Source organism: Gadus chalcogrammus, chromosome 8 (assembly GCF_026213295.1).
Source record: "Gadus chalcogrammus isolate NIFS_2021 chromosome 8, NIFS_Gcha_1.0, whole genome shotgun sequence".
Lineage (NCBI taxonomy): Eukaryota > Metazoa > Chordata > Actinopteri > Gadiformes > Gadidae > Gadus > Gadus chalcogrammus.
The window spans coordinates 17,038,924-17,066,119 of NC_079419.1; the positions used below are offsets into that span (position 1 = coordinate 17,038,924).

The following is a 27,196-nucleotide window of genomic DNA, read 5'->3' on the forward strand; positions in this document are numbered from 1 at the left end:
GGGGGAGCCCTGTGTTGATTGGTTGACTAGGGCTGTTCTCTTGACAACCGGCGGGCTGGGTGGAGGGACGGCCCCGCGCCGCAGCAGCAGCAGAAGGCAAACATCGAGTAGGAGCAGCCGAGGCGGACAGAGAGGAGAGGAGAGCCACCAACGCAGCAGCAGACGTACTCTGACCACCCCGAGCTATACCATCGTCACGGCGTTTGGCGTCAACAGCCCAGTACGCTCTTGTTTTCGTCTCATGCATTTTTAGAAAGAGGTAAGCATTAATCGCCCTTATTTCCAACCGCGTACGACATGGGCAAAGCTGTCAGTCCCCACCCCGCCCGACCGGCTAGCGGAGGATGCCCGTCTTCAATGCTTCTTGGCCTGGCTTCTTCTGTTCAGTGTGCATGGCCCTTTCGTCGCAACAGTTCAGGACATTTAGTTTGAATCGTTTAAGAACTTCTCCTTGTTTTGATGGATTTATTTGAGGGTTTCCGCTTAATTCGCTATGTAACAAGTAGATAAGCTTCTTATAGGGACTTGTGCATCAGTGACAGTGTTATTAGCTTAGCTAGGCTAATCAATCTGAAGCAATGCACCCTCCTGCATTATCTCACCATAATGAATACATCAACCGCTGGGTAGCTATGTTGTTTTGACAGTGTAATAACTGAAACCAAGCCAAGGAAATTAGTGTTAGAAGACCTAAATGCTGTTGAGGGCAGCCTTGTTTTCGTAGTCTAACGTTGCCTAACGTTACCTCACGAAGGTACATTCCTCCCAGTTACGTTGCAGTCTGTTGCTCTCCTGCATGGACAACTTATTACCCTGTAGTTCAGCATATGCTCGGTCTATACACTGATATAATAAACAAAGAGTATCCCATGTTTGGTTTTCTGTGATTAGTTGATCTATATCTGAATAACATACTGCATTTTTTGCTTATGATATTCTGGTCACAAAGAGAGAGCTTATTACTGTTTTTGTTGAGATGAGAACCACAATTGTTGTATGTAATTATCACCAGAAATCTGTTTCAGTCGCACACTGAATTCTGGTAATGCCTGCCATTGTTTTAGTGGTTTTAGGGTAACATTATTTTTATTTTACATATATTTTTAAGTCAAATTTATTTTGATAGGTCTAAATCAGTTTGTATCAAATGGCGGCAAAAATACACACATAACATTAGATCTGTTTAGATGAATGGCCACTATCAGTAGCTAGAATATATATATTATTTATTTAATCTGAATCATTTCATTGCATAATGAATCTTTGTTATGATCCCCACATATAATTGAGTAGTCATTTATTCGAGTAAATGATAACATATACATAGCAAACAACCTTTGGAGTTATGAGTTTCGCTTTTTGATTTGGTGTCCTATCTTGGGCAGCCCGTCGTCATCATGACAGCGGAAGAAACCATCAACGTGAAGGAGGTGGAGATCATCAAGGTGATCCTGGACTTCCTCAACTCCCGGAAGTTACACATCAGCATGCTGGCCCTGGAGAAGGAGAGTGGCGTCATCAACGGACTGTACTCTGATGACATGCTCTTCCTCAGGTAGAAAGAAGAAATACAATCCAGAATCAACAACAAACCCCCCCTTCCTTTGTGCGCTGGAGTACGGATCATTGCTATGTTATGTCATCGTAGATTCATTCAGAGCGAATGAAAGAACAGATGGATACAGATAAAGGAAACAGAACAATAACACGCATCCCTATGATTAGTTTTCGATGGCATCTGACACTTTTTCTATCATAAACAACAGTTTAATGCCACCCTGCAGATTTGAATTGGTGCTCCTCGTCAGATTAATTTGAGGCACTTTGACCTCTGGTATAGCTGGAAGATAATGTACAAAACCCCTTTCCTTTTGGTCTTTCATCCAAGTTGTTGAACGTTTAGTCATAGATTTTGAATGTTTGCTAATCAATGTGTGTGTGTGACTGTTGGGGCTTGTTTGCATGCGTGTTTGCATGCATGTGTGCGTTTGCGTGTGTGTGTGTGTGTGTGTGTCTGTGTGTGTGTTTCAGGCAACTGGTTCTTGATGGCCAGTGGGACGAGGTGCTGCAGTTCATTCAGCCATTAGAGTGCATGGAAAAGTTTGATGGAAAAAGGTGAATGAGTTTGATTCTCCTTCTCTTATGACACTGTGGATGTATAATGTTCAGTGTTTCCCACAGAAATTTTGGAGACTATGGGGGGGGGGGGGGAAGGGGGCTGGTATGGGGCGATTGTTGATTGTTGACGGGGTACGGGGGGTATGGAGCGATTGTTGACCGGGGAGGGGGGGGGGGGGGGGGGGGGGGTATGGAGCGATTGTTGACGGGGGGGGGGGGGGGGGGGGGGGGGGGTATGGAGCGATTGTTGACGGGGGGGGGGGGGGGGAGCGATTGTTGCTCAAACTTCGCCTGAGCAAAAAAAAAAAAAAAAAAATTTTTTTTTAATAATAATAATAATTCATGTGCACGCAGAGACTATGGCGGCCGAAATTAGACTATGGCGGGCCGCCATAGTCTCGTCAATGTGTGGGAAACACTGATGTTACAGGATGTTTTGAATTATTAAAAATAAATGAATAATAGTTTTTCGGAGATACTGAACACTATCCCAGAAGAAATGCTTATCCTAATTCCTAGAATTATAATTCTATACCCTTATAAATGTCTGAACTGTTGGTGCCTAGTGTTAATAATGCATTCATTGTTACAAACTAAGTGCTGAATACCTTTTCATTTGAGTAGTGCTCTGCAGTGGGGTGGCACCAGTGCCGGTCAGTATTTGGGTCTCATCATCTTTTCTGGTGCATCAGGTTCCGCTACATCGTGCTGAAGCAGAAGTTCTTGGAGGCTCTGTGTGTGAACAACGCCATGTCGGCCGAGGACGAGCCGCAGCACGTGAGTCAGCTCTCCCTCTCACGCAGAACATCGGCATGTTACACTGGAGCAGTACTAGCATGTTACACTAGAGCAGTACTAGCATGTTACACTAGATTAGTACTAGCATGTTACACTAGTGCAGTACTAGCATGTTACACTAGAGCAGTACTAGCATGTTACACTGGTGCAGTACTAACATGTTACACTGGTGCAGTACTAACATGTTACACTAGAGCAGTACTAGCATGTTACACTAGTGCAGTACTAGCATGTTACACTAGAGCAGTACTAGCATGTTACACTGGTGCAGTACTAGCATGTTACACTAGAGCAGTACTAGCATGTTACACTGGTGCAGTACTAGCATGTTACACTGGTGCAGTACTAGCATGTTACACTGGTGCAGTACTAGCATGTTACACTAGTGCAGTACTAGCATGTTAACCTAGTGCAGTACAGCCCATACAGCTCATCAAACAGCTCATCAATTACAATTCAAATCTTTATGCAGGCAGACATTTAGAATTTCTTGTAGAAAATACATTTATTCTGTGCCAATACACAGTTCAAATTACCATTGTTATACCCTTTTAAAAAAGAAAATACATAGTACAACTTCCAACAAGTTGGACGTTCTTCTTTCTAAACACTGCATGCATTTAGTCATATTAAAGATACAATGGCTTTATAAAGGCCAGAGTCCAGTGTCCACTCCATTCCAACCATTCAGTGTCAGAACATGAGAAGAGTGAGTCTGTGTGGTAGGTGTGGTTAAAAATATCCCAGCCAGTGTTTACATCAGCAACAAAAGATTAAAATAAAACCCCAGTCATCTGGATTCACTACACACTGCTCTTTGTTCTACCACTGTAGCACTTTAACCTGACTATGTTACTGTAACTGGACTTGTGTTCCAGTTGGACTTCAGACTCTGTCGATGGTCAATGTTAAAGTCATGTTTGTGCACTTCAGTTGGAGTTCACCATGCAGGAGGCCGTCAAGTGTCTCCACACCCTGGAGGAGTTCTGCCCCTGTAAGGACGACTACAGCAAACTGTGTCTGCTGCTGACCCTGCCGCGGCTCACCAACCACGCAGAGTTCAAGGTCAGCCGCTGGCCTGCTGTCGTGGGACTGATGTTTGCTATAAACAGTGCAGTAGACAAACCCTGATGATATCAAAGCATGTATGGCTATACTATATTGACATATTGGGTCTTATGCACACAACACAAAGTGTCTCGTAAACTATGATCTACAAAATCTTATGTTGGCATAGAGTTGAGGTGATATGTTACTGTTTATCCAGACTTTAATGTTGTGTGTTATTATATCATTCCATGTGGATCACAATACAATACCACTCGGCGAAGATAAAGAGGAGAGTTATCCCTTGGCCGACCGGATTATGTTTTAGTTTGATATTATAAAAACAGTTCAGGTCAGGATCACATGAAACAACAACTGCGTGTGCTGCTAATGAGTCCTGTGTGTCCTCTCAGGACTGGAACCCCAGCACCGCGCGGGTGCACTGCTTCGAGGAGGCCTGCAACATGGTGGCAGAGTTCATCCCCGCCGACAGGAAGCTGAGCGAGGCCGGGTTCAAGGCCAGCGGGAACCGCCTCTTCCAGCTGCTCCTCAAGGGAGTCCTGTACGAGTGCTGCGTGGAGTTCTGCCAGGTAGGGAACCCGAAAGGACCTCTTCAAAGCCCCTTGAGATCTAGAAATAATAAATGCTGCTCAGCATAAAATGCTGGGAATTCGTGGAGCGCTTAAGCTTGAGTAACAGAATCTGTTCTTTGTGAAGAATAATCTTGATGCAGCGCTTATGGTGCAAAACGGCAATAACCGGGAGAAGGAACAAATAAGTTAACAATGAAACAAATGGAAAACCAAATAAAAGTCCATTTTCAGGTTGATTCAACAGGGTATTAAAGGTTATGAGTTCTTAACTATTGAAACATGACGTTGCACCAAAGTTGGACCATAGACTAAACATTGCCCCCCTGTAGATCTCGGCCCCCATCACCCGAGGAATCCCTCCTAAAAAAAGGGGTGTGACTTAACATAACCAATCGGTGCACACCGCCCGTCGCTCCCTTGACTCTGTCTCTCTGTCCCCAACCCCCCCCCCCCCCCCCCCCCCCCGCGTCGCAGAGCAAGGCCACCGGCGAGGAGATCACGGAGGGCGAGGTGCTCCTGGGCGTGGACATGCTGTGCGGCAACGGCTGCGACGACCTGGACCTGTCCCTGCTCTCCTGGATGCAGAACCTGTCGGCCGGCGTCTTCTCCTGCGCCTTCGAGCAGAAGCAGCTCAACATCCACGTGGACCGCGTGTCCAAGCCCGCCAAGACGGGCTACGCCGACCTGCTGACGCCGCTCATCAGCAAGCTGTCCCCCTACCCGTCCTCGCCCATGCGCCGGCCCCAGTCGGCCGACACCTACATGTCCCGCTCGCTGAACCCGGCGCTGGACGGCCTCTCCTACGGCCTCTCGGGCCAGGAGAAGAGGGGCTCGGCCGGGGGCGAGCCGGCGGCGGGGAAGGGGGCGTCGCCCATGTCCCACTCCTTCGCCAACTTCCACTACCCGGGGGCGCCGGGGCAGAGCCTGAGCCGCAGCCTGATGATGGAGAGCGCCGACTGCCACAGCATCTTCGAGGAGTCGCCCGAGACGTAAGAGTCCAGACGGGTCGGTCGGCTCTCTGGGAGTGTAGGGGGAGGGGGGGGGGATTCAATCGCTGGTTGATTCGAGAGCTGACGTTTATATGTGTTGTTAAAGGCGTCGTACGTTTCTCACTTGCGCAGTACACTCACTGATTGCTAACAGCGCTGTTTTTTAATGACCCTTAAATTATAGCTCTTACTTGGGCTGGGCGATTAATCGAATTTCGATCTCGATTTCGATTTTAGAGTCAAACAATCACAAAATTAACATAATCTAGTTTTCAACTTTAGTTTTATTTTTAACAGTTGGATACATATCTGTGCATTATTTTAGATTTGAACATTTTCTTTAAGGCAAACTTTCAAAGTTCTCAGTTGCAAAGGGACATGCTGCAAAAATGCATCATGTTTTCAAACTCAAAGATTAGTTGTTTGAATAATCTTCATTTCAATGTTGACCAAAATAATCGTGATTATAATTCTTTTCCATAATCGAGCAGCCCTAGCTCTTACGTATGACCTGCAGCACCGTTAACCCCTCGCAGACACACGTCATGCTAGTGTGCAGTGTGTCATAAGGTATGATGATGACGATCCCTAACCAACGCCCCCCCGCTGTGCGCCGTGTCCTCCGCTCTAGCTCCAGGACGGACACGCCCGTGGACCCCTGCCATGCTGAGCTCAGGGGGAGCGCAGAGCCTGAGGCCGGCCTCCGCCCCCGGGGAGGACGCCCCCACCCCGGAGCTGGCCGACAGCACCGAGGTAATCCGGGGGCTCTCCGGGTCCATCCTGATGAGGGGCCAGCGTTCATGAAGGGCATGGGGCCGGGGGGCCAGCGCTGTTCTGGGGCCAAATGAGTCACTGCTCGATGGTCCTGGACCTGCTGCGTGACCCACAGGGTGACTGTCGGTGACCGGTCTAAATATAGGGACTGTCCTAAAGAAAGGAACCTCTGGCTCGTTCTGCTGTGTCTGACGGAGCCACTGAGTCATTGTCCTCCAGCACCTCGTCTCTGAACAACCATTTAGTCTTCTGCTCACTGAAAGAGAGGGTTGTTAGTGGGCTGGTGTCTCAAACCACATTATCATCCATCTACACCTCCTGCAGTACGCTCGGATGTGGGTCCACTGGCTCGTGTGTGTGTGTGTGTTCATGACATCCGACCCCATCCCCCCACCTCGAACCCACCCAGGCGTTAAGTCATCAAACGACGCGATGCGACAGTGACACATGTGTTTCATTGTCACCCGAGTCCCCTCGGGATCAAAAGCCAATCGCACGGCCTGATGACTCCCACCTCTCCGCAGCTGCGCGACTCCACGGAGAAGTTTGAGGAGTTCTACCGCCAGCGGCTGCGCGTGCAGCAGCACCTGGAGCAGAAGCAGCAGCAGAGGCAGCTGTACCAGCAGATGCTGCTGGAGGGCGGGGTCCAGCAGGAGGCGCCCGCAGCCGACATGCAGAACAGCCTCACCGAGAAGTTCCTCAACAGGTACCGTCAACGCGCCGCTCACAAAGGAGGGCGGGACCCGGCCCCGGCACGGGCACGCTCGCATTGTGACCGCCGCACCCCAGGTGCAGATCGGCAACACGCCCATATTTAGGCGTTTTCCAACCCCTAGTGCAACAGAGGTGTTGTGAGGGAGTACGATAAATGGCAATATATATTTTACAATTACAAAAACAAAATGTTGAATTAGATATTGAATCTAAATGTAATTAAGTTCAACTCTAAAAACATTGACTATCTACATTGTTGTTTTTTTTATTATTAAACCAAAGATAAATAAATGCCCCACCCACTATGAGCTATGGATAATCTAAATGTTTACCTTTCCCAGACCACAGTATGTTAGTCACCATGGAGCCTGTGTCAGACTGGCAGTGGTAGACCAGTGAAGAGAGAACACAGCAATAGGCCCCATGTGGCATTCCCCAGTTAACACCCCCCTAGACACACACACACACACACAGACACACACACACACACACACACACACACACACACACACACACACCACCACACCCTCCGCCACCAATTCCCCGCAGACCACCGGTGTACCATCTGGTGTAGTTAACTAATGTGAACCTCACGAGGCACATCACCTTCTGTGTTAAACAGCCCCCACTCAGTCAATATTTCCATCCCCCCACACACATCAATACCTGAGTGGGGATCAGGGCCGGCTCCCTCACCCCTATAACCGCTTTAATAGAGGCTGTATAACACTAGGCTCTAGATGGGCATCACAAGCACTGCAATGTGTCTTTTTTGTCTCGCTGATTCTTTAGTATTTTCTGGGTTTTACATTTTTTCCCCCCTTCTTGTTATTCTGTCAGCAAGACAAAGGCCTTTTGACACGCCTCTAGCAAACACACACACAAACACGCGCACACACACACACACACACACACACACACACACACACTGCTCCCCCCAAGTCCCCACACACTCCCTTCTGTGCTCCCTGCATTATTTACGGGGCAGTTGCAGAATGACATCATTACTTCTGTCCTTTTCTCTTTTGTGCGCTGCTCCATGCAGCTTCAAGAGTCAGACAATGCGCCCCATAGAAGTCTTTAGGAGTTTGGGTTCTGTTTTGGTTAAGGCCAGGGTACAATCGGCTGTTCCGAAATGTCAGACTTAAAAATAACAAGGAAGTCAAAAATAAACCCCAAAAATCCAACAGTTATGTAAAAAGCATGTATAATCTGTATCATTGAATTATAATCCCATTTATTAGTAGTAATCTATCAGAAGGGGAGTGTAGATGGAGTGTATGTTGACGTGCGGCCCCCCCCCAGGTCCATCCAGAAGCTGGAGGAGCTGAACGTGGGCATGGAGAGCCTGGGGGAGGAGGTGCAGTCGCTGGCCCAGCAGTGCAACGGGGCCACCCCGGCCATGGAGGACAGCGTGGACCTGTCGGCCCCCCCGGGCCCCGAGCAGGGCCCCCCCAGCGGGGGGGGAGGGGTGCGGAGCAGCACCCCGCAGCGTGCGGCCGGGGGGCACGCCATCCCACCGCCTAATGAGTCCCCCGTCACCCCCCATAGGTGGGTGGGTGTTGTGTGTGTGTGTGTGTGTGTGTGTGTGTGTGTGTGTGTGTGTGTGTGTGTGTGTGTGTGTGTGTGTGTGTGTGTGTGTGTGTGTGTGTGTGTGTGTGTGTGTGTGTGTGTGTGTGAGTATTAATAAGCAGTGTTTTCCTTACAGTGGGCTGAAACACATGGATGGCAGCAAAGGTGATTCCCCGCGCTCCTTAGGCTCCAGTCAAGAGGTAGGAAAACGCACACACACACAAACACACACACACACACACACACACACCTCGACTCAATACTCAATACCCTAACCCTTAAAATGAACACTTGAACAGGCTGCATTCCCTTTCAAGGGACTCTTCGAGGGAAACGGTATCACTGACCCTCCCCCTGTGTCCTTTGTCCCAGTCCGACCAGCCCATAGATCTGTTCGTGCCGGTGAACACGCTGGAGGACACGCAGGCCATCCGCGCCGTGGCCTTCCACCCGGCGGGGGGGCTGTACGCCGTGGGCTCCAACTCCAAGACCCTGAGGGTGTGCGCCTACCCGGACACGCTGGAGACCAGGTGGGCAGGGGGCTGCAGATCAACATTCATTTTATGTTTAAATAAAGTATTTTCTTGAATTTTTGTGCAACATTATTTCGTTGTGTCCTTACCTTATCCCAATTTCCCCTGTGGGGACATTGTCTTATTTGACCTTATCTAGGGTTATAACAACCACAACCGTCCACGATGGTAAACATGTGTGTCTCTCTCCCCCCCCCCCCCCCCCCTCAGTGAGTCCACTCCGTTGAAGCAGCCGGCGGTGGTCTTCAAGAGGAACAAGCACCACAAGGGCTCCATCTACTGCGCTGCCTGGAGCCACTGTGGGCAGCTGCTGGCCACCGGCTCCAACGACAAGTATGTCAAGGTCCTGCCCTTCAGCGCAGAGACCTGCAACGCCACAGGTATGGGGGACTGATCTCAAGGGCAAGATAGTGGGTAGGGGGCACTAAACAGTGAACAACAATAAATAGGTGCACTATGTAGGTAGTGTAGTCCATGTAAGACGTGTTATGTATTTTAGGTGTGGGATGTTATCCATGCATGCGTCTTATTCTCCCTCTACCTTCTTTACAGGACTGACTAGAGTCTAGTGTCTCAACTACAGAAGTGGTTTGATTTTGGAGGTGCAGGAAATGTTGACATTTGGTTTGCTTTCGTGTCTGCGTGTGTATGTGCGTCTTTGTGTGTGTGTGTGTGTGCGTTTGCATGCGCGCTTGTGTGTTTGTGTCCCGTCCCAGGCCCCGACCTGGAGTTCAGCATGCACGACGGCACCATCAGGGACCTGGCCTTCATGGAGGGCCCGGAGAGCGGGGGGGCCATCTTGATCAGCGCCGGGGCCGGGGACTGCAACATCTACACCACCGACTGTCAGAGGGGCCAGGGCCTGCACGCGCTCAGCGGACACACAGGTACAGGACCCTAGAGCTCCTCTGGGGGGGGGGGGGGCATGAAGGCAGACGCAGGGGGAGCGTTGAGCGCCTCCCGTCGGCCCTGTTCTGTCCCCTGTGGGCGATAGCGCCCCACACTCCAACGTGTGCGCTGCCCATTCCAGGTCACATCCTGTCTCTGTACACGTGGGGCGGCTGGATGATCGCCTCGGGCTCCCAGGACAAGACGGTGCGCTTCTGGGACCTAAGGGTGCCCAGCTGTGTGCGCGTGGTGGGGACCTCCTTCCACGGTTCAGGTAGGGCACTGCTTCTCCCCGCTCAACCGGGGACGTGCCCCAAACACTGGTTCTGAATCGATATTCACACTCAATTATGAAATACTAGAGAGTTAGTCGGGTTTGAGGTTTTTGGTATTGCTATCAGTGCTGAAGAAAGTACCGGGTTTAAACCGGGTTTAAACTTTATACTGACTACAATTTGCTAGTGCAACCAGAGCTGATCGCGGCCTCTACTTCTCTTTGTTGTGGGTGTAGGATTTACTCTGCACACACACGCACGCTAACACATAGAGTCATGGCTGAGAGAACGAAGGATTCTAAAGAGTGGCTATTATTGACTTGGCTCGATGAAGACCCTTCCCGCTGCAGCAAGTGCAATACACTCTGCTAGCAAGGGAGATCATCCTAGCAACCTGGCAAAATCATTAAAAAGAGTACTAAGCACAATACAAATGGGACTCGTAACTCTCCCAGTCCCAACTACAGGCATTTATAAGTATAGTTAGTGCATTCCTGCTTTATAATGCATCAATAAATGCATATGCATTCTTAGTGAAAGTTATAAGAAATCATGATAACGGATATGCTGATATAGCCATTTTTAGCTTAGCCAGTTTAGCTATGAATACATATATAAGGTTGGAAAACTTGTTATAGATGTTCAAGTGTTATCATCCCTCAGTACCGTTTGAAGAGGGTTTCCTAGCCCCATGAGCGCCCCTGCCAATAAGTGTACAGTTAAGCAGTATCAATGAGAATAGTAGTATCGTTTAATCCTAGGGATACCAATCCCTAATTAAATCCTAACTACCTGAGCCTCATTAAGCGTCTCCTATAAACATCTACAATCTTGACATGCCTGTTTAGTCCAAATGACTTAGTGTACATTTAATAACAGTTAAAGTCTTTAAATAAGGGACAGCTTTATTGCACATAATTGACCCTGGTCCCGCACGACAATAGATCCTGTAATTAGTGAAAGTGCAGCCATTAAAGCAGCCCCCATTAAACAACCAGCATTACCCCCGTCTCCCCCCTCCCCCCTCCCCACAGGCAGCCCCGTTGCCTCGGTAGCGGTGGACCCCAGCGGGCGTCTCCTGGCCACGGGCCAGGAGGACAGTGCCTGCATGCTGTACGACATCCGGGGGGGGCGCACCGTGCAGACCTACCGCCCCCACGGCAGCGACGTGCGCTCGGTGCGCTTCTCCCCCGGCGCCCACTACCTGCTCACCGGCTCCTACGACACCAAGGTCATGGTGACCAACCTCCAGGGTAGGCCCACGCTTACGTTCATTCATTCGTTTGCATCAAGGGCTTTTATTAGACGCTTTTATCCAAAGCGACCTACAAGGATTCGTAACATGGTGGCAGGAAGGGGATCTGGAAACGACGTAGGGCCGACCTGCTTCGGCTAGGGGTAGGATAAAGTAGTGGGTTCGAAGCCTTTATGTCCGCCGTCTAACCTCTAGACATCCTTCAGCGAGATGCACCCTAACCCCTACCTCCTCTTAAAATGAAACTATTCTAGAACAAGTCACCCAGAGTCGCTTTAAATTAACGTGGCTGCTCAATGACTGAGTAGTAACAACGTCATAATCACTACTAGCTAATCGAAAAAAAGAAACTGAAAATGTAAAAGTGCTTTGGTCTTTTGGACGACGGATCCATTTCTGACCACTGGAGGGCGGGAGGGGCACGCCTGCAGAGCTAATGTTGTGAAGAAAACAGACAGCACAGAGTCCCTCCTCAGCCCTCCCCCTCTGTCTCCCATCCCAGGAAGGAAAGCTGACACTCTGTTTCTATAGAGTTGTGGGCTTAGCCCAGCTTTAATGAACGGTTTCGTTTGCGGCTTCGTAACCCATCATCTTGACATTACCGCTGCTCCACCCCACGGTCCCCAACTCTTCCTTCGCCATGATCTATGCAAGTATCATATTCAGTGTGTGTATGGCTTCAACTCTCCCTCTCTCTCTCTCTCTCTCTCTCTCTCTCTCTCTCTCTCTCTCTCTCTCTCTCTCTCTCTCTCTCTCTCTCTCTCTCTCTCTCTCTCCCTCTCCCTCTCTGTGTGTGTAGGGGACTTGACCAAGCAGCTGCCCGTGACGGTGGTGGGCGAGCACGGGGATAAGGTGATCCAGTGTCGGTGGCACCCGAACGACCTGTCCTTCCTGTCGTCCTCCGCAGACCGCACTGTGACACTCTGGACGCACAAGCCCTAGCACGCCCTAGCACACACACACACACACACACACACACACACACACACACACACACACACACACACACACACACACACACGACTAGCGTTCGAACATGTCCAGCTCCAATACATTCTTTACACGCCCCCCAGCAACACACACACACACACACACACACACACACACACACACACACACACACACACACACACACACACACACACACACACACACACACACACACACACACACACACACACACACACACACACACACTACGGCTGTACGGTTTGCGTCACACAGACATGAGTGGCCTGTCAGGCCCCCCTGGCATGCAGCCTGCTTACTCCAGAACAAACCAGAAACCACACACACTGCACACCCACCCAGTGAACGAGGCTTGCCTCTTTTATCCCATGGGAAATGGTAATGCGTACGAAATCTGCCAGGCATCTAGATGGGCCCTGATTGGAGGGTTTTAGTCACGTGAATGCTTTTTGGTTTGCGTTTGGCTTGCTCAGTTTCCTCCATTTCATTTGTTTTCATGTGGTCAGGTCCCTCATCTTTTTTCTTTAACCGCGCCCACTGCTCACCAGGCACAGCACTGAATACATGATCTGATTACAGCGAATATAAATGATGGTGCCTTCCTGCAGTTTCCCCGACCTAAAGAAAACTCTCAAAGATGAACATAAACCATGGTCTTTTCTAAAGGTCAGGTTTTGGTTCACGGTTTTGACATGAAATGCATTCCTGCCCTTCGTCCAGTCAGTCTTTCTCTATTCTTTTTTATATTATGCTGCTATTTGGAAGTCATTGTTGAAATGTTGATATTAAGGGGGGGCTGTGAATGTACATTTCAATGCATCTATACATCAGGCCTTCAGGAAACTGAATAGGTGGCAAGTTATACAATAGCCTAACTATATGTCATTCATTCTACCAGTACCTTCAACCTTCTCATGTATAGTGTAACTGTTCTTATTCTATAGATCTCAGCGTTGTACATAGTGGGATGACCTTGTATAAACTCGCTTGATGTAAATGTAAAAAACAGTGTTTCGCTCTAAAAGCTGATACATTGTCTTGAAATAGCTTGCAATTCTTTTTTTTTTTCTAACATATGGCCCCAAAGGGAATTACAAATATGCTTTGTTGTTTATATTTGCATCCTGGCGTTGGGTGCAGGATTAACATCGTACAGGTGGTCTACTGTGTGAGGGTTCAGTAGGTCTGAAGCTTTGGCCGTTGAAAAAGGGGTCATTATATGCACATTGAAATCTTAAAAAGCACGCAGTTGTTTTGTCGTTCATTTCAATGCCAGTATTGTATGTTTGCACATTTTCTTTGGATTTTTTGTTACTAATTGACCCTTCTAGTTGATTAATATCTTAAGCTTTTTAAATTATTGTTCACGTAGTGTCTCTGTTGAACTAAAAAGTGGCCAAACTAAAGCAGGTGTATTTATTTCACTGCCTCTTCATGTGAACTGATGGTTCTATGAAATGAACGCAGCCGATTTTCTATGTGTTTTATTATGTGATTAAGTTAATGCTACTTAATTGAAGTGTAAATTACTGGTTTATCGATGGAATAAAAAGGTATATTACACTTCAGATGCTAAAAACATTTTCTCCACCTTCTATTCACAATAAAAAGACAAGACAATTCCCCTTCTCTGAAGAGTTGAGGCTTTATTCCTCTGATCAACAAAAAACAAGTGTTACAAAAGAGCACCACAATCTGTACATAGGTTAAAAGTTAGTTGATATTTTTTATATTAGGAGACGCTTGTCTGAAAGGGTCAAATTCCCTGATTGAGACAACGCCTTCATCAGACTAATACTCGACATACACACAATTATAAAAAAAAAATACATGGAAATTGCTGTACCTTTCTGGTGTCATTTCATGGACCTGAATCGCTGATAATGCTACATGAGTATTAAAAAGAAGAGGGAGAAAGTGGTAGGACGGCTTTGGGAATCCATTTTTTCTTTTTTTTACAAAAGCTAGAATAAATACATCCCATCTGAAGTTGAGCATCTAAAGACACTGTTTAAAAAGTGAAATTAAAAGGATTACAATTTTCAAAAAATCAAGTGTAAAAATAAAAGCTATCTCTGACTGCAGTGATTATTTGCTCTGTTATGATCCATATGCAGAAGTGCAAATCCAGTTCAAAGTGAAACACAATTACCCAGAAAGCACCAGGCGGGAGAGGCCTCAAAGTAAGTCCTTTGCCTCACCCAACCCTCCCCCCCCCCCCTCATATGATACAGCTGGCAGTGCTTGAGTCCCTGAGGGCAATGACGTAGAGAACCGCTACCTAGTGAGCCACTTAGTGCCGTCTCCGCGGTGCCCCTCCTCGTCCCCGGGCCCCGGGGGGGCCCCCGGTGGGTGAGGCCGTCCTCACGCTAGTCCTGGGCCTCCCCGGCCGGGGCGGTGCTACAGACCGGGGGCGGCTGCGCTTCAGTGGGGGGCCCCTGGCCGGGCGGCGGCGCCCCCTGGGGGCAGGGTGACGCGCTGCTCGTCCATGCGCTTAGCCTGCGAGCGCATGATGAGGCTGAAGAAGTCCTCGTCGGGCACGGTGGGGCCGCGGGCTGGCGGCGGGGGGGGGGCGCAGCGCTGGTCGTCCAGACGGGAGCCCTGGGGGCGGGGGGACGAGGAAGGGGGCAGGTTGTGAGCGGGCTTCAGGCCTTAGGGGCTGACACACCATGTGGAAACACAGAGCTGAGGTGCGACCCAGAGGTGCAACCTTGATTGATCGACTAGTTTGAGTAACTGATGAAAACCGTTCTCAGGTTTACAATAAGTTATATTTAAAACTTTTAAGATTAGCCTTTTAAGACCATTATTAATGTGATTTAAGACATGGTTCATGGCAAAAAGTCCCTGAATTACTTGCAAAGTAAAAACACATTTTGACATTATCGAATCAGTTTGAACAGGCCCTTATTAACCTTGGAGGTGAGGTTTCTCTTCACGAAATGCCAATCCACGTTGCGCAATGTAAGCACACACACTTTTTTGCACCTTTGCACACTTTTTTCAGAATGAGGAAACATGGTTTGAAACAGCTCACTTATGTCGTCATTGCTTTGATATTACTGTTGTTAAAGGTGACATATTATACCAACGGCTTGTAACGGCTAATCACAGTCACACCTGGTGGTATAATATGTCACATTTAAGCAATTGTGTGTAGAGTCCAGAGCACTCCCGCTTTATAGTATAGATTACATAATATAATAAATTTTTACAACATGTCCAAAATCGTATTTAAGAATTTTGACACGTGTTTCTAAGTGTCAGTATATAATCTATACACACGTAAAACAAGAGCACACCGGAACATAAACCCAAGGAACTGAATCCATAACCACAAGCTCCTCCCCCTTTACCTGGCACTTGACGAGCATGTCGAAGAAGTTGTCGTCGGGCTCTGCGTTGTCGGCGTTGGCCATCAGGTGGCTGAGCACCGCCTGGCTGCCCTTCTGCTGGTGCAGCCTGAGGCCCGGCAGGCTGGCCCCTCCCACCGCCGCCGCCGCCGCCGCCGCGGGCTCGCTCGTCCTCCGGCCCGCCGCCGCGCCTGCCGCCGACTCCGACCCGGAGGAGGAGCCCCTGCTGGGGGGCGCGTCCGGCCCGCTGCTCAGCGAGAGGCGGCTGCCCGGGTCCTGGATGGAGCAGCGCTGGTCGTCCATGCGGTTGCTCTGGAAGCGGCTGAGCAGGTCGAAGAAGCCCTCGTCCCCGAGCGCCTCAGGGCTGGGACGCTGGGCGGCACAAAAGAGAACGGAGGAAGACGTGAAACTGAGGCTAGGGATCCGGCTGCAGCCGCTTGCCTGGCGGTGGAGGAGCGGGCGGCACGTCTTACGTCGCCCCCCGTATCGGTCTCAAAGCCCCCCCTTACCTTCTGCGGCCCCGGGGGGCCCGTCTGGCTGGGGTCCAGGGTGTTGCTGGTGTCCTGGAGGACCTTGGTGGTGGTGGAGCCGCCCACCTTGTGCTTCTTGCTGCGCAGCCGGCCGACGAAGAAGAGCTTGGAGGAGGCCTTGGCCAGGCTGGGCTTGGACTGCTTGGTCAGGATGTCGCTGTTCCACTTCTGACCCTGGGGACAGAAGGTGGAGGGCCAGTGAGTCAGGGAGGGGGGGAGCTGAACAAGGTGACCAGGCTAGTGCTGGCTCAGGTCACAGTCACCATTTTCTGACTCTCGCTCTCTGTCTCTCTAGCTGTGTTCGAAATCGTTCCCTATTCACTCACTCACTATCCCCTATATAGTGTTCATGATATAGTGCACTATATCATCATCTTTCATAAACAGTTTAAGGCCACCATAAAGATTTGAATTGGCATTCCTCTTCAGTTTGATTTGAGGCACTTTGACCTCTGGTATAGCCCAAAGATAATGTACAAAATCTTTTTCCTTTTGGTCTATCAAAGTTGTGGAACATTTGTCATAGATTTCAATGTTCCTAATTAACCTTACATCAATTTGTGTGCTTATGTATTTACGTGCGTGCGTGTGTCTTACGTTCAGCTTGGTCTCTGGCGTCAGCTTCATCAGCTCCAGGTTCTCCATGCTGTGTCTCCTCCCCGTACGAGGCCGTGCTCCTGCACACAGCCAACACACAACAAGCTCTGTGAGCCCTTATTCCAGAGTCCTCACTGCTCTACGTTAAAACCAGCGCCTGCTGTGAGGGCGTACCGTTCAGAGGGAGGTCCGTCTCCTTGGCGTCCGACAGCGTGGAGCTGTTGGTGCTGTAGCTCAGACCCAGCACCGTCTGCAGGTCAGACACGTTCATACGGGCAGTCAGCTCTCCACTCCTGTCTCCAGTCTGGAAGAGGAGGTTCAAAGATCAACTCACTGAAATACAGTTACATTCATTGATATGTTACACGTTGTTTTTTAATCATGAAAATGAATGATATTAAAGATGATATGATATTAAATATAATGACGATTCAAGACATCTTCTGCAATAATACGACCAATGCTGGGCTCCACACACACACACAACAAAATATGTATATAATGAGAATTACATCATTCTTATTCGAATTAAAAAGATTTTATAAGTGAATATATTTAGTTTAACGCTCTTAACAATGGAGGCGTTAAGACTAGCTTAATGATGCAGTGTTTCTGTTTAGGGATGGGCACGGTTGTTCGAGTATTCGATTATTAGAAATGACGTTGGAATATCGACTTTAGCTGTAGCAGATTTTTTTAATTTTTGCCTAAAGTTAATTAAATATATTCATTAGCTATATTAATTACATATTGTGCATCAAATGCCATTGAATACTTGGAATACTTGGCTATATCGGCAACCTCCGTTCCAGCAGAGAGCCTTTTCCCCGGCGGGCTTGATTGTAAATCGCCTCCGCACCTGCCTATCCCCCGAGCACGTAGATATGCCCATTTTTTTTTTTACAAGAATGAGTGATGCAGTAGGTGGGCTTATGTGTTATGACCAAATGTGTTAAGACTAAATGTTTTAGACGTACTGTATTTCCGTCTTACACATAATATATTTTTGTTGATGTTCTGTTGTATGCGCATCATGCGTAATGCGAGGCAGGCCCATGCGCTGCAAGTGGATTTCTGTTGATGTCCAAGCCCACCAGTACTTGTGTTGTGCTTCAGTTACTTGAATCTATTCAGTTTGTGCCTTAAATTTACTTTAATCTAAATTTCAGTTTGTGCCTTAAGTATGCAATACTCTTCATTCATATTCATGTCAAAAATCACTGTTTCGTTTCAACTCGTTTCGATTCAGCATACAGTGTTTTTCTCTTTTTTTTTTTTCGTAGTTCGGTTAACCGGTTACTAATTCTTTTTTTATAGAATATTCGAATATTGACATGCCTTCAAATGCCCATCCCTATTTCGTGTGTGTGTGTGTGTGTGTGTGTGTGTGTGTGTGTGTGTGTGTGTGTGTGTGTGTGTGTGTGTGTGTGTGTGTGTGTGTGTGTGTGTGTGTGTGTGTGTGTGTGTGTGTGTGTGTGTGTGTTCATGTGTTGTGAGGTACATGCATGCTTGTACCTCTTTGGAGATCTCCAGGTGTTTCTCTGCAAAGTGCATGGCCTGGTCGTGGTTGCCCAGTGCGGTGTGGGCGTTCCCCAGACTCCAGCACGCACGCCCCTCCCCGATCCTGAAGACCATACCGGAGAACATTGCCATGGAGATGTTATACTGACAAAGAATCCTCTGGATAATGTTTCATTTTTCACATTGCCTTGTCATCTTAGAGTGTAGGTGAACCCCCGTTTCAGCGCAAAAATGGGTTTTGGGCTGACAGTTCTACGAAGGATAGGGGGCTTGTTATCCCCATGGTTACAACCCACGGCAACCATGTGCGACTTTCTTTCTATGAAGTACCGTCGTTGTGAGAGTCTTTATTTGAAATGTGGCCCACGCAGTGGTGTTATACTATAAGTGTCCAAGTTTCCTTTTCTAGTAGACGGACATCAAAATGAACCGCTAACCAAACTGGTCTCCGCATATCCACACAAACTGTGGTGGAATATTATGTGTCCCAGCAGCATAACACTCTATCAGACGGGGACATCAACATCTACTGCTGCCCAGAGGGAGCTCCGCTTATCCACACACACCTCGAAGCAACGTTCTTAAACAGAGTGAACTTGTTTGCGAAGGCAACAATAAAGCCTTTTTGTGGCAGACACCCCCCTCTGTCTGGACCCACTGTCCTTAAGGAGGCGGACTAAAAGCTAACCCTATTGAATTGGGTCGACCATACAGCAACTGTGTCTTTCTCCCTTAAAGGTACATGTAACATTGACACTGAGCCTTTAAAACGGGTATTTCAGTTAAAATTCCCAATATTGGAGAACGTTGCCCCCTTCTCCTGGCCCCTCATCAACAGACTCAAAGCTCCCGAGGACTGCCAGGACAATGAAGGACAATGAAGGAACGCGAGCGCAGACCAGCCGATCGCAACGTTATACTTTGAGATGGGAGCAATTATTCAGTTTTGAAAGACCAGTCTTACACTGTAAGTTAATCAGCTAATGTATATTATTGTTTTCAATTGACTTATTGTTTGCGAACTATAGACCAGCTCATGTGGCGGCCTCTGTCTTGAAATCCTCCTGGACTCTTAACGGTCTCCATCTTTTCTACAAGATGTGCTCGTGTTGCTGCACAGTCTAGGTCGTGAAGCTTTTAGCGAGAGAGGACGTGGCTTTAGAGGTCGGGTAGAATCTAGCACAATCTCAGTTGATCCAGTTTGTTCGCTTGCTTCCATGGCTACGGCACGCAGTGTTCAAGGGCCAATTGTCTCCCGGAACAGAGATTTCAGCGGATAACCCCACTGGCTGTGACATTGTTCTCAGAGATGTCAGTATTTGAGTATGCAGTTTCCTTAATCTCTATGGAAATGTCAGGGTCATTTTATGATCTAGTACCGTCCATTTGTTACATATTGTCCCACTAAGTGACCAACAGCGTGCTCTGATAGGAGGTGGCCATGGGGAGAGGGCTTCTCCTGCGTTTGCACGTTTCTACCCCCAAAATCAGACGGTAACCCAGAGCGAGTGTACCTGTCGTTGAGGTCCTGGGCTATGATGAGGTGTTTGAGGTGGTAGTCGATGGCCCTCTCGTAGTCCTGCAGAAGCGTGTAGGTGTTGCCAAGGCTGTAGCAGGCCTGGGCCTCCACCGCCCGGTCCTTCAGCTGTCTGGCCAGCTGCAGAGTCCTCCTGCGGCGGGCACAAAGCACACAGCCTTGTTCCCTCCCCGTCTCTCTCATTTACGCGATCCTTAACCAAACAGCACCCGAGGTCGCGGGGATGGCAAACAGGGATCCTCTTTTATACATGAAATGACCTTCTGACCAACATTTACAAAGTTATTCCAAATACAAAGTGATGATGTGATGATGCGATGCTTTTGTGTTGCCAACAACCGTTCATTCATCCATCGGTTTGCTGGGACACGGCAGATAACCCTGTCTTTATGGGATGCATTCGAGTCAGAAACCACAAACAGATAAACTGTGAGTTGTGCGTAAGTATTTGCAAACTGCATTCCCTTGATAACAATGTGGCCTTGATTTGGGCCTGAAGTGAGGCAGGCTTACTTGTAGTGCTCAGAGGCCACTTCAAACTCCCCCAGGAAGATGTAGGCGTTGCCCAGGTTGCAGTACGCCCGTCTCTCTGCCGAGCGGTCGCCAAACTCCTTGGCGATGAGGAGGCGCTAAGGGGTGCGAAGGGTAACACTCTTAGTTTATTTAGATATACATATATCGCACAATCATGTTTCTGCATCTTTGAAATTTGGAAGAAGCCTGTTTTGGTTTCAGAGCTACACAATACCTGTTCGTGGGAGGCCACGGCGCTGCGAAAGTTCCCCAAGAGGTAATGCGTGTTGCCAAGGTTACCGTACGTCCTTCCCTGCGCGGCCCTGTCTCCGAGCTCCTTGACGATGGCCAAGTTTGCCCTGGGAAGGCACCAAGACGGGTCAGTCTAGTATTGATTTCGGGAGGCTGATCTGAGATCAGACAGAGGGAGATAAGGAGCACCCTACTCACTCGTAGTACTCCGCCGCTTGCCGCAGCGCCGTCATGACCTCCTCGGGGAAGTCCCCCGGCTCCGCCCCGCTCCAGCAGATACTCTTCCCCTTGGCGTGGTACACGTTCCCGAAGTTATACAGGGCCCTCGCCTGGCCCATCTAACAGACAGACAAACACACAGACAGACACACACACACACACACACAGGATAGAGCGATGTCAGCGTACGATGTCAAAACGACACACAGACCCACATATCGGGAGGGGTGACATGTTGGTACAGGAGTGGACTTCGTGCAGCTTCACGTTATCACGCAGGGTCCGCCTCACCTTGTCGCCGATGTCCCTGGAGATGTCCAGGTGCCTCTGGCAGCAGATCACCGCCTCGTCGAACCGCCCAAGCACCTTCAACGTGTTGCCCAGGTTCCCGCTGGCCTTGGCTTCGCCCATCAGGTCACCGACGGTCCTAGACGGGGATGTTTAACACGACATGTGAGGAAGGAGTTGTAGACAAGCGTGGGAGGTTTGGATGTTTTTCAGCTTCCTGAGACTGGATAAGCGCACTGGGATCATGGAGATGAGAAATCCAAAATCGAAATTTGAATATTGAAATAAATCAAAATAAATCTGACTGATAACAAAGGTTAAAAAAATCGGGAAAATGCATGAGGCCCAAAGATATGTTATGTCTGTTAATTTTCTCCACAATCCCCTAATTTGGCCCCACGGCCCTATCTCCCAGGGTGAGTGCGCTGCCCGCTCCGGGGTGCGAGTGTGTGCGGGGGTCCAACCTGGTCAGCGTGAGGTCGTGGTGGTGGAACTCCAGGGCCTTGCCGTAGTCGTGCAGGTGGAAGTAGGCGTTGCCCAGCTGGCTGTAGATGGCGCTCAGCACCTGTAGGTCCTCCGTTCCCACCTGGATGGCGGCCTCGAAGAAGGACACGCCGGCCCGGTAGTCCCCCACCTTGCAGAGCCGCTCCCCCTCCAGGGCCAGCTCCAGGCAGGACGCCTCCATCCTAGACCAGGACGGACAACAGCAGTCTTAAAACACTGCTTCTATGCGCCCCTGAACCCCTCTCTGTTGTGTCCTGAGATCCGAAGGCACTACGTGAATACTTAGAAAAAAGTATAGCTACAACATATAATGTACCTGTTCAACTGTGGTTGAGAGGTTAAAGTGCCTTTACACAACCACACAAACACTCACACATATACACAAACACACACTCACAAAGACACACACACACACACACACACACAGCTAAGTGGACATGTTCCCAGTGCAGAAAGTGGTCCTTATGTTCTAACAATCCCACTGGAGAGGCAGCAGCCCATCTGGCACAACACCATATGGAAAACTCAGGTACTCAGGAAGCAAAAGCGTACTCGCTGGCTGAGGGCTTTGGGAAAATGGAAAAGGGTACTCGTACTGCGTGGACATCAAGTACAGAAGGGAAGGGGGAGGAGGGGGAAACAGACAAGGGGGAGAACTCCACCCACAGTCCACGACCAGAGCCCCTCTTCCGAGGAAAGGCGTTTGGCAGGGACTGTTTTTCAGCCACTTCCTCCCGACTACAGAGAACAATGGCCAAGGTTGATCGCAGGCCTTGTTTGTTGTGGTAGAAGGAGTCCTTTCCTGTCGCCATTGGTCAATATCATGTATATACAATATTGTGCCTGGGAACTCAAAAAACTCAAAAGAGGCAAATGGTACAGCACACCATTCACTGTGTACTTACGGCCACAAAAGACGACATTTCTGTGCACAGAAACCCTTTTGGCCTTTCAAAACAAAGTGTAGACTGACTGTGGGGCCAGGCAAGCAGGAGGGTGTTGAGAATCGAAGGAGGATTACCTGATTAATGGCAGATTACAGAGCATGTTTCTACAACTGCTGCAGTCGTGCAGCAAACATTTGGTTTTGTCAAGGCCCACCCAAAACTTCATAAACAAGATTGGCTTTGCAGAGCCACATTCAGTTTGTTGACTCCCAATGCTCCCGTTTGTTCCTACTCAAGGCTTTGAACTCAGGAAGAACACCAACACTTCCTGGATCATAAAAGGCTCATCGGGGCTACTCAACAAAAAGCTCATAGATGGTGTGTTGCTGAGATTACACACAGATGCCAACTGCTAACTTAAAGAACTAAAGTAGCTTGTTCTGTTAAATCGTGCAGACAACCAAGCACTTGGAAGCCGACCAAGCATGTGTAAACATCTGCTTACGCCTTTAATTTGTCCTATAATCGTACTGTTCCAGGATAATAACGGTCGGTTCTGCTAATTCTGCCCTACCTGCATGTTTTCCGTCTCTTATATAAACAGCAGCAGCAGCAGCGCATGGCACATGACAGAGGCATCTAAATAGGTTTCCACCAGGGGAAAAACTCCAGGCAGCCCCTTCTATTTCTTCTTTGTCTCTGAGGCATGAAGAGATCTAATTCAGATCCTTAGCCTATACACCATTTTAACACTGCACTGAATTATTAACTGAACCTAGGTTAAGGGAGATCAAGTATTTTTCCAATCGCTGTTGAATCTATCTCAGCAGACTTGGGGGAGCCCACAACTTTCAAGGTGAAGCCAATGCAATCAGCGTGGTATTAACCTGGAGCCTCAAGGAACCTCCCCAATCAGCGATTCTACGGCTAATCCACTTTCCTTTCGTTCCAGTACCCTCTCTCTCTATCATCTTTATTTGGACCTAGGTCATCTCAGATTAGTATGACAGAAGAGATGGGACAACTTTCAGATTACACTTGTGGCCATTGATAAGCAGCTTTATTAGGACATTCAAGCTGCGTTAGACAGCGCATGCATTGTTCCAATAGAAATGATAGTAGCTCTCAGCAAACAGGTGTCCCTTGCAGGTCCATTCACAGTGGCAAAACAAAGCAAGGAGTAATGAATGTTTCAGCGGGCCTGTTTAACTATTGATGTTTACTGGAGCGGTCCCCTTCTGTGTCTGAAAGGTCTCCTCTGCTCTCAGACTCTCCGTACCTGGACAGGTACGCAGACAGCTGTCTCACGTCTGTTTAAACACAGTACCCTGCCTTCAGTCAACAAGCTAACCCTAATTAGGAAGAGGTGCTTGTCACGCAGGGTTTAGTCTGATTAAACATGGAGCTTCAATCACCGACTCCAAATGACTGATACAGCATTATTTGTCTCTTGACAAGGCCACTCAACATAACAGAGTATGACCTGAACATGTGCAACAGGTGTTATGAGGCTGGTAATAACAAGGGTCTTCCCTTTGCCTTAATGCACCAACATTTACTTTATCAATAGTCCCACATGAAAACAACCTAGAAAAGGACTAATACTCATAGTATTAGTCCTTTAATACTCACTGGTACCATAAGTCGAGAGAGGGCAGATGCCTACCTGTAGCGGATATGAAAGGACTGGTCCTCGCCTTGGACGCTAAGCATAGAGCCTTTTTCATCCATTGTAGTGCATATTATGAGGGACAATCCCAGTTTGTTCCAGTAAAAATTGTTGGACGCGAAAAAAGAAACGTTCCCTATTCAGAATAGGGTGAGGACAGTGAGGCCATATTCGCATGAGCTCCTTGATGAAGGGTTGATATAGTTGAAGAGAACTAGAGCGAGGGTGGGCTGAAGCCTCTATGAGTCTTTAAAAGAGTCTCCAGAGTCCTGAGTGCTCTGTCCATACTAGGTTCATTCAGTGCGTGTGTGTCGCGTTTGGCTGTCTCCTCTCTGCGGCCCTCTGTGAAGAGAACACAAGATGCTGTGTGTAAATCCTCATTCTGGCCACGCCGCGCCATGGCAACCCCAACCAAACAGCAGCATGCTGAAGCAGGGCAGGGCGAGTGCAGGGAGAGAGGGAAGGAGGTGGACAGAATACATTGGTGGGAGGGGGCAAATCGCAGGCAACCTGTCAACGGAGATTCACCCGGTTCAGGGGCGTGTACTGCAGACACTAGATGAGGAGCACGTGCCTGTGGATAGGGCATGAGCATGCAGAGATACATGGGCTTAGGCTGGAGCTCTGACAGTGGGAAATAAAGGGAAAGCGTTGGCGTTGCTTGGTTTACAGCAATCAACAGAAAATATGATTGATATTATTGAATATTGATTATATTGGCAGAAAGTCCTCGAAGATATAGTTTGGTAGAGAAATGATAGTAAACCGTAATGAGTGTAAAGCAAAGAGTAAGCTCCCAAGCACACCTCTAAGAAGGGTAAGAGTCGACCATTACCTCATTCATATATGAGGTCATAAAAAACCCAACCCTCTTGCTCTCCAAGTTCACGGAACAAAGCAGCGAAGAAAAATCTCAGAGCAAGAACACAGTCGGAGTGGCCTGCTTGAGAAAACTAGCAATACAGAAAAGGTCATAAGCTATTGCAAAGATAAGACAGAATCAATTTAGGGCATAACCTGATTACTGAACTGGTGATTATATTAGCTATGGTGAGTCATTCAGCACAATAATCATGGTGCACAAAACCATGTTTACTCATCTTAGTCTTGGGTGTTTTATAAATTACTACATAACCATTCAAACAAATATTCAGAAACACAACATATGGGATTATGCTGGACAAAATAAATCAGACGCGGATTGTGCACATCGTATTCCTTTCTCTTTTGATTACTAATCAGAGGCTATTTTGACTATGCCTCTTTAAGAAAATTGCAAATCTAGGGCCGAACATCTGGTTCTCATTCTTAACAAAATCAAAGATCATAAGCTGTAAATGCTAAGCATGGGGAAACTGAGTCTGCACAGGGACCACACAAGATAAGCTGGGCAGACTGCATAAAGTATAGTAAAGTGTATCTATATATATTATATAAATAGGCCTATATGCTCCATTCTTGAACCGAACAGAGAGATATATTTAGAAGCATTACAATGCATGAGATTGTGCAGCACTACAAGTTGCGAATGACAAGTATGTGTTGTTGGCAACATGTTGCATCATTCCAATTCTGAGAGTGCATTTCTACATACACTCACATGAGTAATGATCATGCGTTGAACACAACCCACTTCTGCAGTTTATAGTAGTTGAAAATGCACTTCATATTCAGAATGGAAAAACACTGGTTACAAACACTGTCTGCCTAGCCTGTAATTCTGCTGCTCATTGGATTATGAATCATCGTAAACAAAAAAAAAAAGCCTGAGGCGTTGGAAGTCTGTCAAGTACATGGAAATGCGTGCAATTCATAATCAATGTCTGCTAATACGAATTCAGCATTTTCCCAGAATTAAGAGCCAAATGGGTGTCAATAGCTGTAATCTGTAGTAGGCACATAGTAGTCGTGAAAGAGGAGTAGAAAGAGAAGTGAATAATACCTCAAGCAATACCCGATTAATCAACAGGTTAATATTCTTTAACGACCACCTCACATCCAGCTAAACCCATGAAGACACGAACAGGCAGGCAGGCCACTATAGAACACAAATGGCTAGATTATGTCTGGGTCTCTCAGAAATCCATTTTATTGAGAGCCACAGCAAACGTGATGGAAACACCCAATCGCATTACAGCAGTGAATCCGCACACCAGAAACCAAAACAACAATGTCTGAGTACTACTCACCGATAACTTCTCAACACAGATGGGGGTAATCTGGAAAACCTAAAAGTGTGTGATAGACGGAGCATACATCAACGCGGGGCTACATCAGTCAACGATATAAAAGGGCAATAAAGGACACTGAAACTAGCATTCATGAATAACATCCTTTAGTTGATGGATCAAGAAATAGCTTTAACGTGACATTTCGTACAATATGGATCCTCCAAATTCAAGCCTCAACTACACGGGAAGCGCTGGAGCTGACGGTCAGCTCCCTGCAGCCTGATGCTATTTCATCTGAGTTAGTTTAACTGCGGCAGGGACGGCTCTCACAAGATAGTAAAAAGCGATTTAACACCAGAATAACACACGTTGTGGTTAGCCTGTTAGCTGTTGACTTACGTTAGGCGATCCAGTTCGAACAATGGAAGGTTCTTATTTTACTTTGGAAATAAAGATCCTCCTATAGCTTAAAATACCGCAAAAGCAACACTAAATGAAACCTTTTATGAGTTTCCATAGCGAACTACATTTAATCCAAACTTTCCTACTTAATGTAACTTCTATATTACTTCGACGGGATAAAACAAAAAGAACGTACTCGTTGTTTTCAGCCAGCTGGCCAATAGAAAC

The 27,196-nt window shown here is 47.9% G+C and overlaps 2 protein-coding genes across 6 annotated transcripts; one reads left to right on the forward strand and one right to left on the reverse strand.

The window, feature by feature from the left end:
- The first annotated feature begins 37 nt into the window (after positions 1 to 37).
- wdr47a (WD repeat domain 47a) lies at positions 38 to 14,682 on the forward strand. The gene is given in 18 exon segments (XM_056597804.1): positions 38 to 259; positions 1,386 to 1,555; positions 2,032 to 2,115; positions 2,811 to 2,895; positions 3,850 to 3,981; positions 4,377 to 4,553; positions 5,031 to 5,545; positions 6,177 to 6,201; positions 6,203 to 6,298; positions 6,844 to 7,025; positions 8,339 to 8,584; positions 8,742 to 8,805; positions 8,978 to 9,135; positions 9,349 to 9,518; positions 9,855 to 10,025; positions 10,169 to 10,300; positions 11,336 to 11,554; positions 12,356 to 14,682. Coding segments are annotated over 17 exon segments (2,757 nt in total). The 5' UTR covers positions 38 to 259; positions 1,386 to 1,397; the 3' UTR covers positions 12,499 to 14,682.
- On the reverse strand, positions 13,459 to 27,196 carry LOC130388346 (G-protein-signaling modulator 2-like). 5 transcript variants are annotated; one of them, XM_056597805.1, is made up of 15 exons: positions 26,966 to 27,196; positions 26,585 to 26,623; positions 24,393 to 24,737; positions 21,800 to 22,021; positions 21,339 to 21,474; positions 21,027 to 21,166; positions 20,812 to 20,935; positions 20,577 to 20,692; positions 20,041 to 20,196; positions 18,521 to 18,629; positions 17,180 to 17,309; positions 17,006 to 17,085; positions 16,388 to 16,582; positions 15,882 to 16,250; positions 13,459 to 15,126 (listed from the first exon to the last, which is right to left on the reverse strand). In XM_056597805.1, the coding sequence occupies exons 3-15, from the start codon at positions 24,455 to 24,457 to the stop codon at positions 14,950 to 14,952; spliced, it is 2,019 nt and encodes a 672-aa protein (XP_056453780.1). In that variant the 5' UTR covers positions 24,458 to 24,737; positions 26,585 to 26,623; positions 26,966 to 27,196; the 3' UTR covers positions 13,459 to 14,949. The 5 variants fall into 5 exon arrangements, with proteins under 5 accessions (XP_056453780.1, XP_056453781.1, XP_056453782.1 ...); XM_056597806.1 differs by lacking the exon at positions 24,393 to 24,737; XM_056597807.1 differs by lacking the exon at positions 24,393 to 24,737 and having other exon boundaries at positions 21,800 to 22,025; positions 26,583 to 26,623.

Coding starts and splice junctions, on each gene's coding strand:
- LOC130388346 (XM_056597805.1), bottom strand. CDS start 24,457: ATGGATGAAAAAGGCTCTATGCTTAGCGTCCAAGGCGAGGACCAGTCC. Junction 20,693..20,811: donor CCGTGGCCTCCCACGAACAG/GTATTGTGTAGC, acceptor CGCACCCCTTAG/CGCCTCCTCATCGCCAAGGA. Junction 16,251..16,387: donor GCCCCCCGGGGCCGCAGAAG/GTAAGGGGGGGC, acceptor TGTGCCGCCCAG/CGTCCCAGCCCTGAGGCGCT.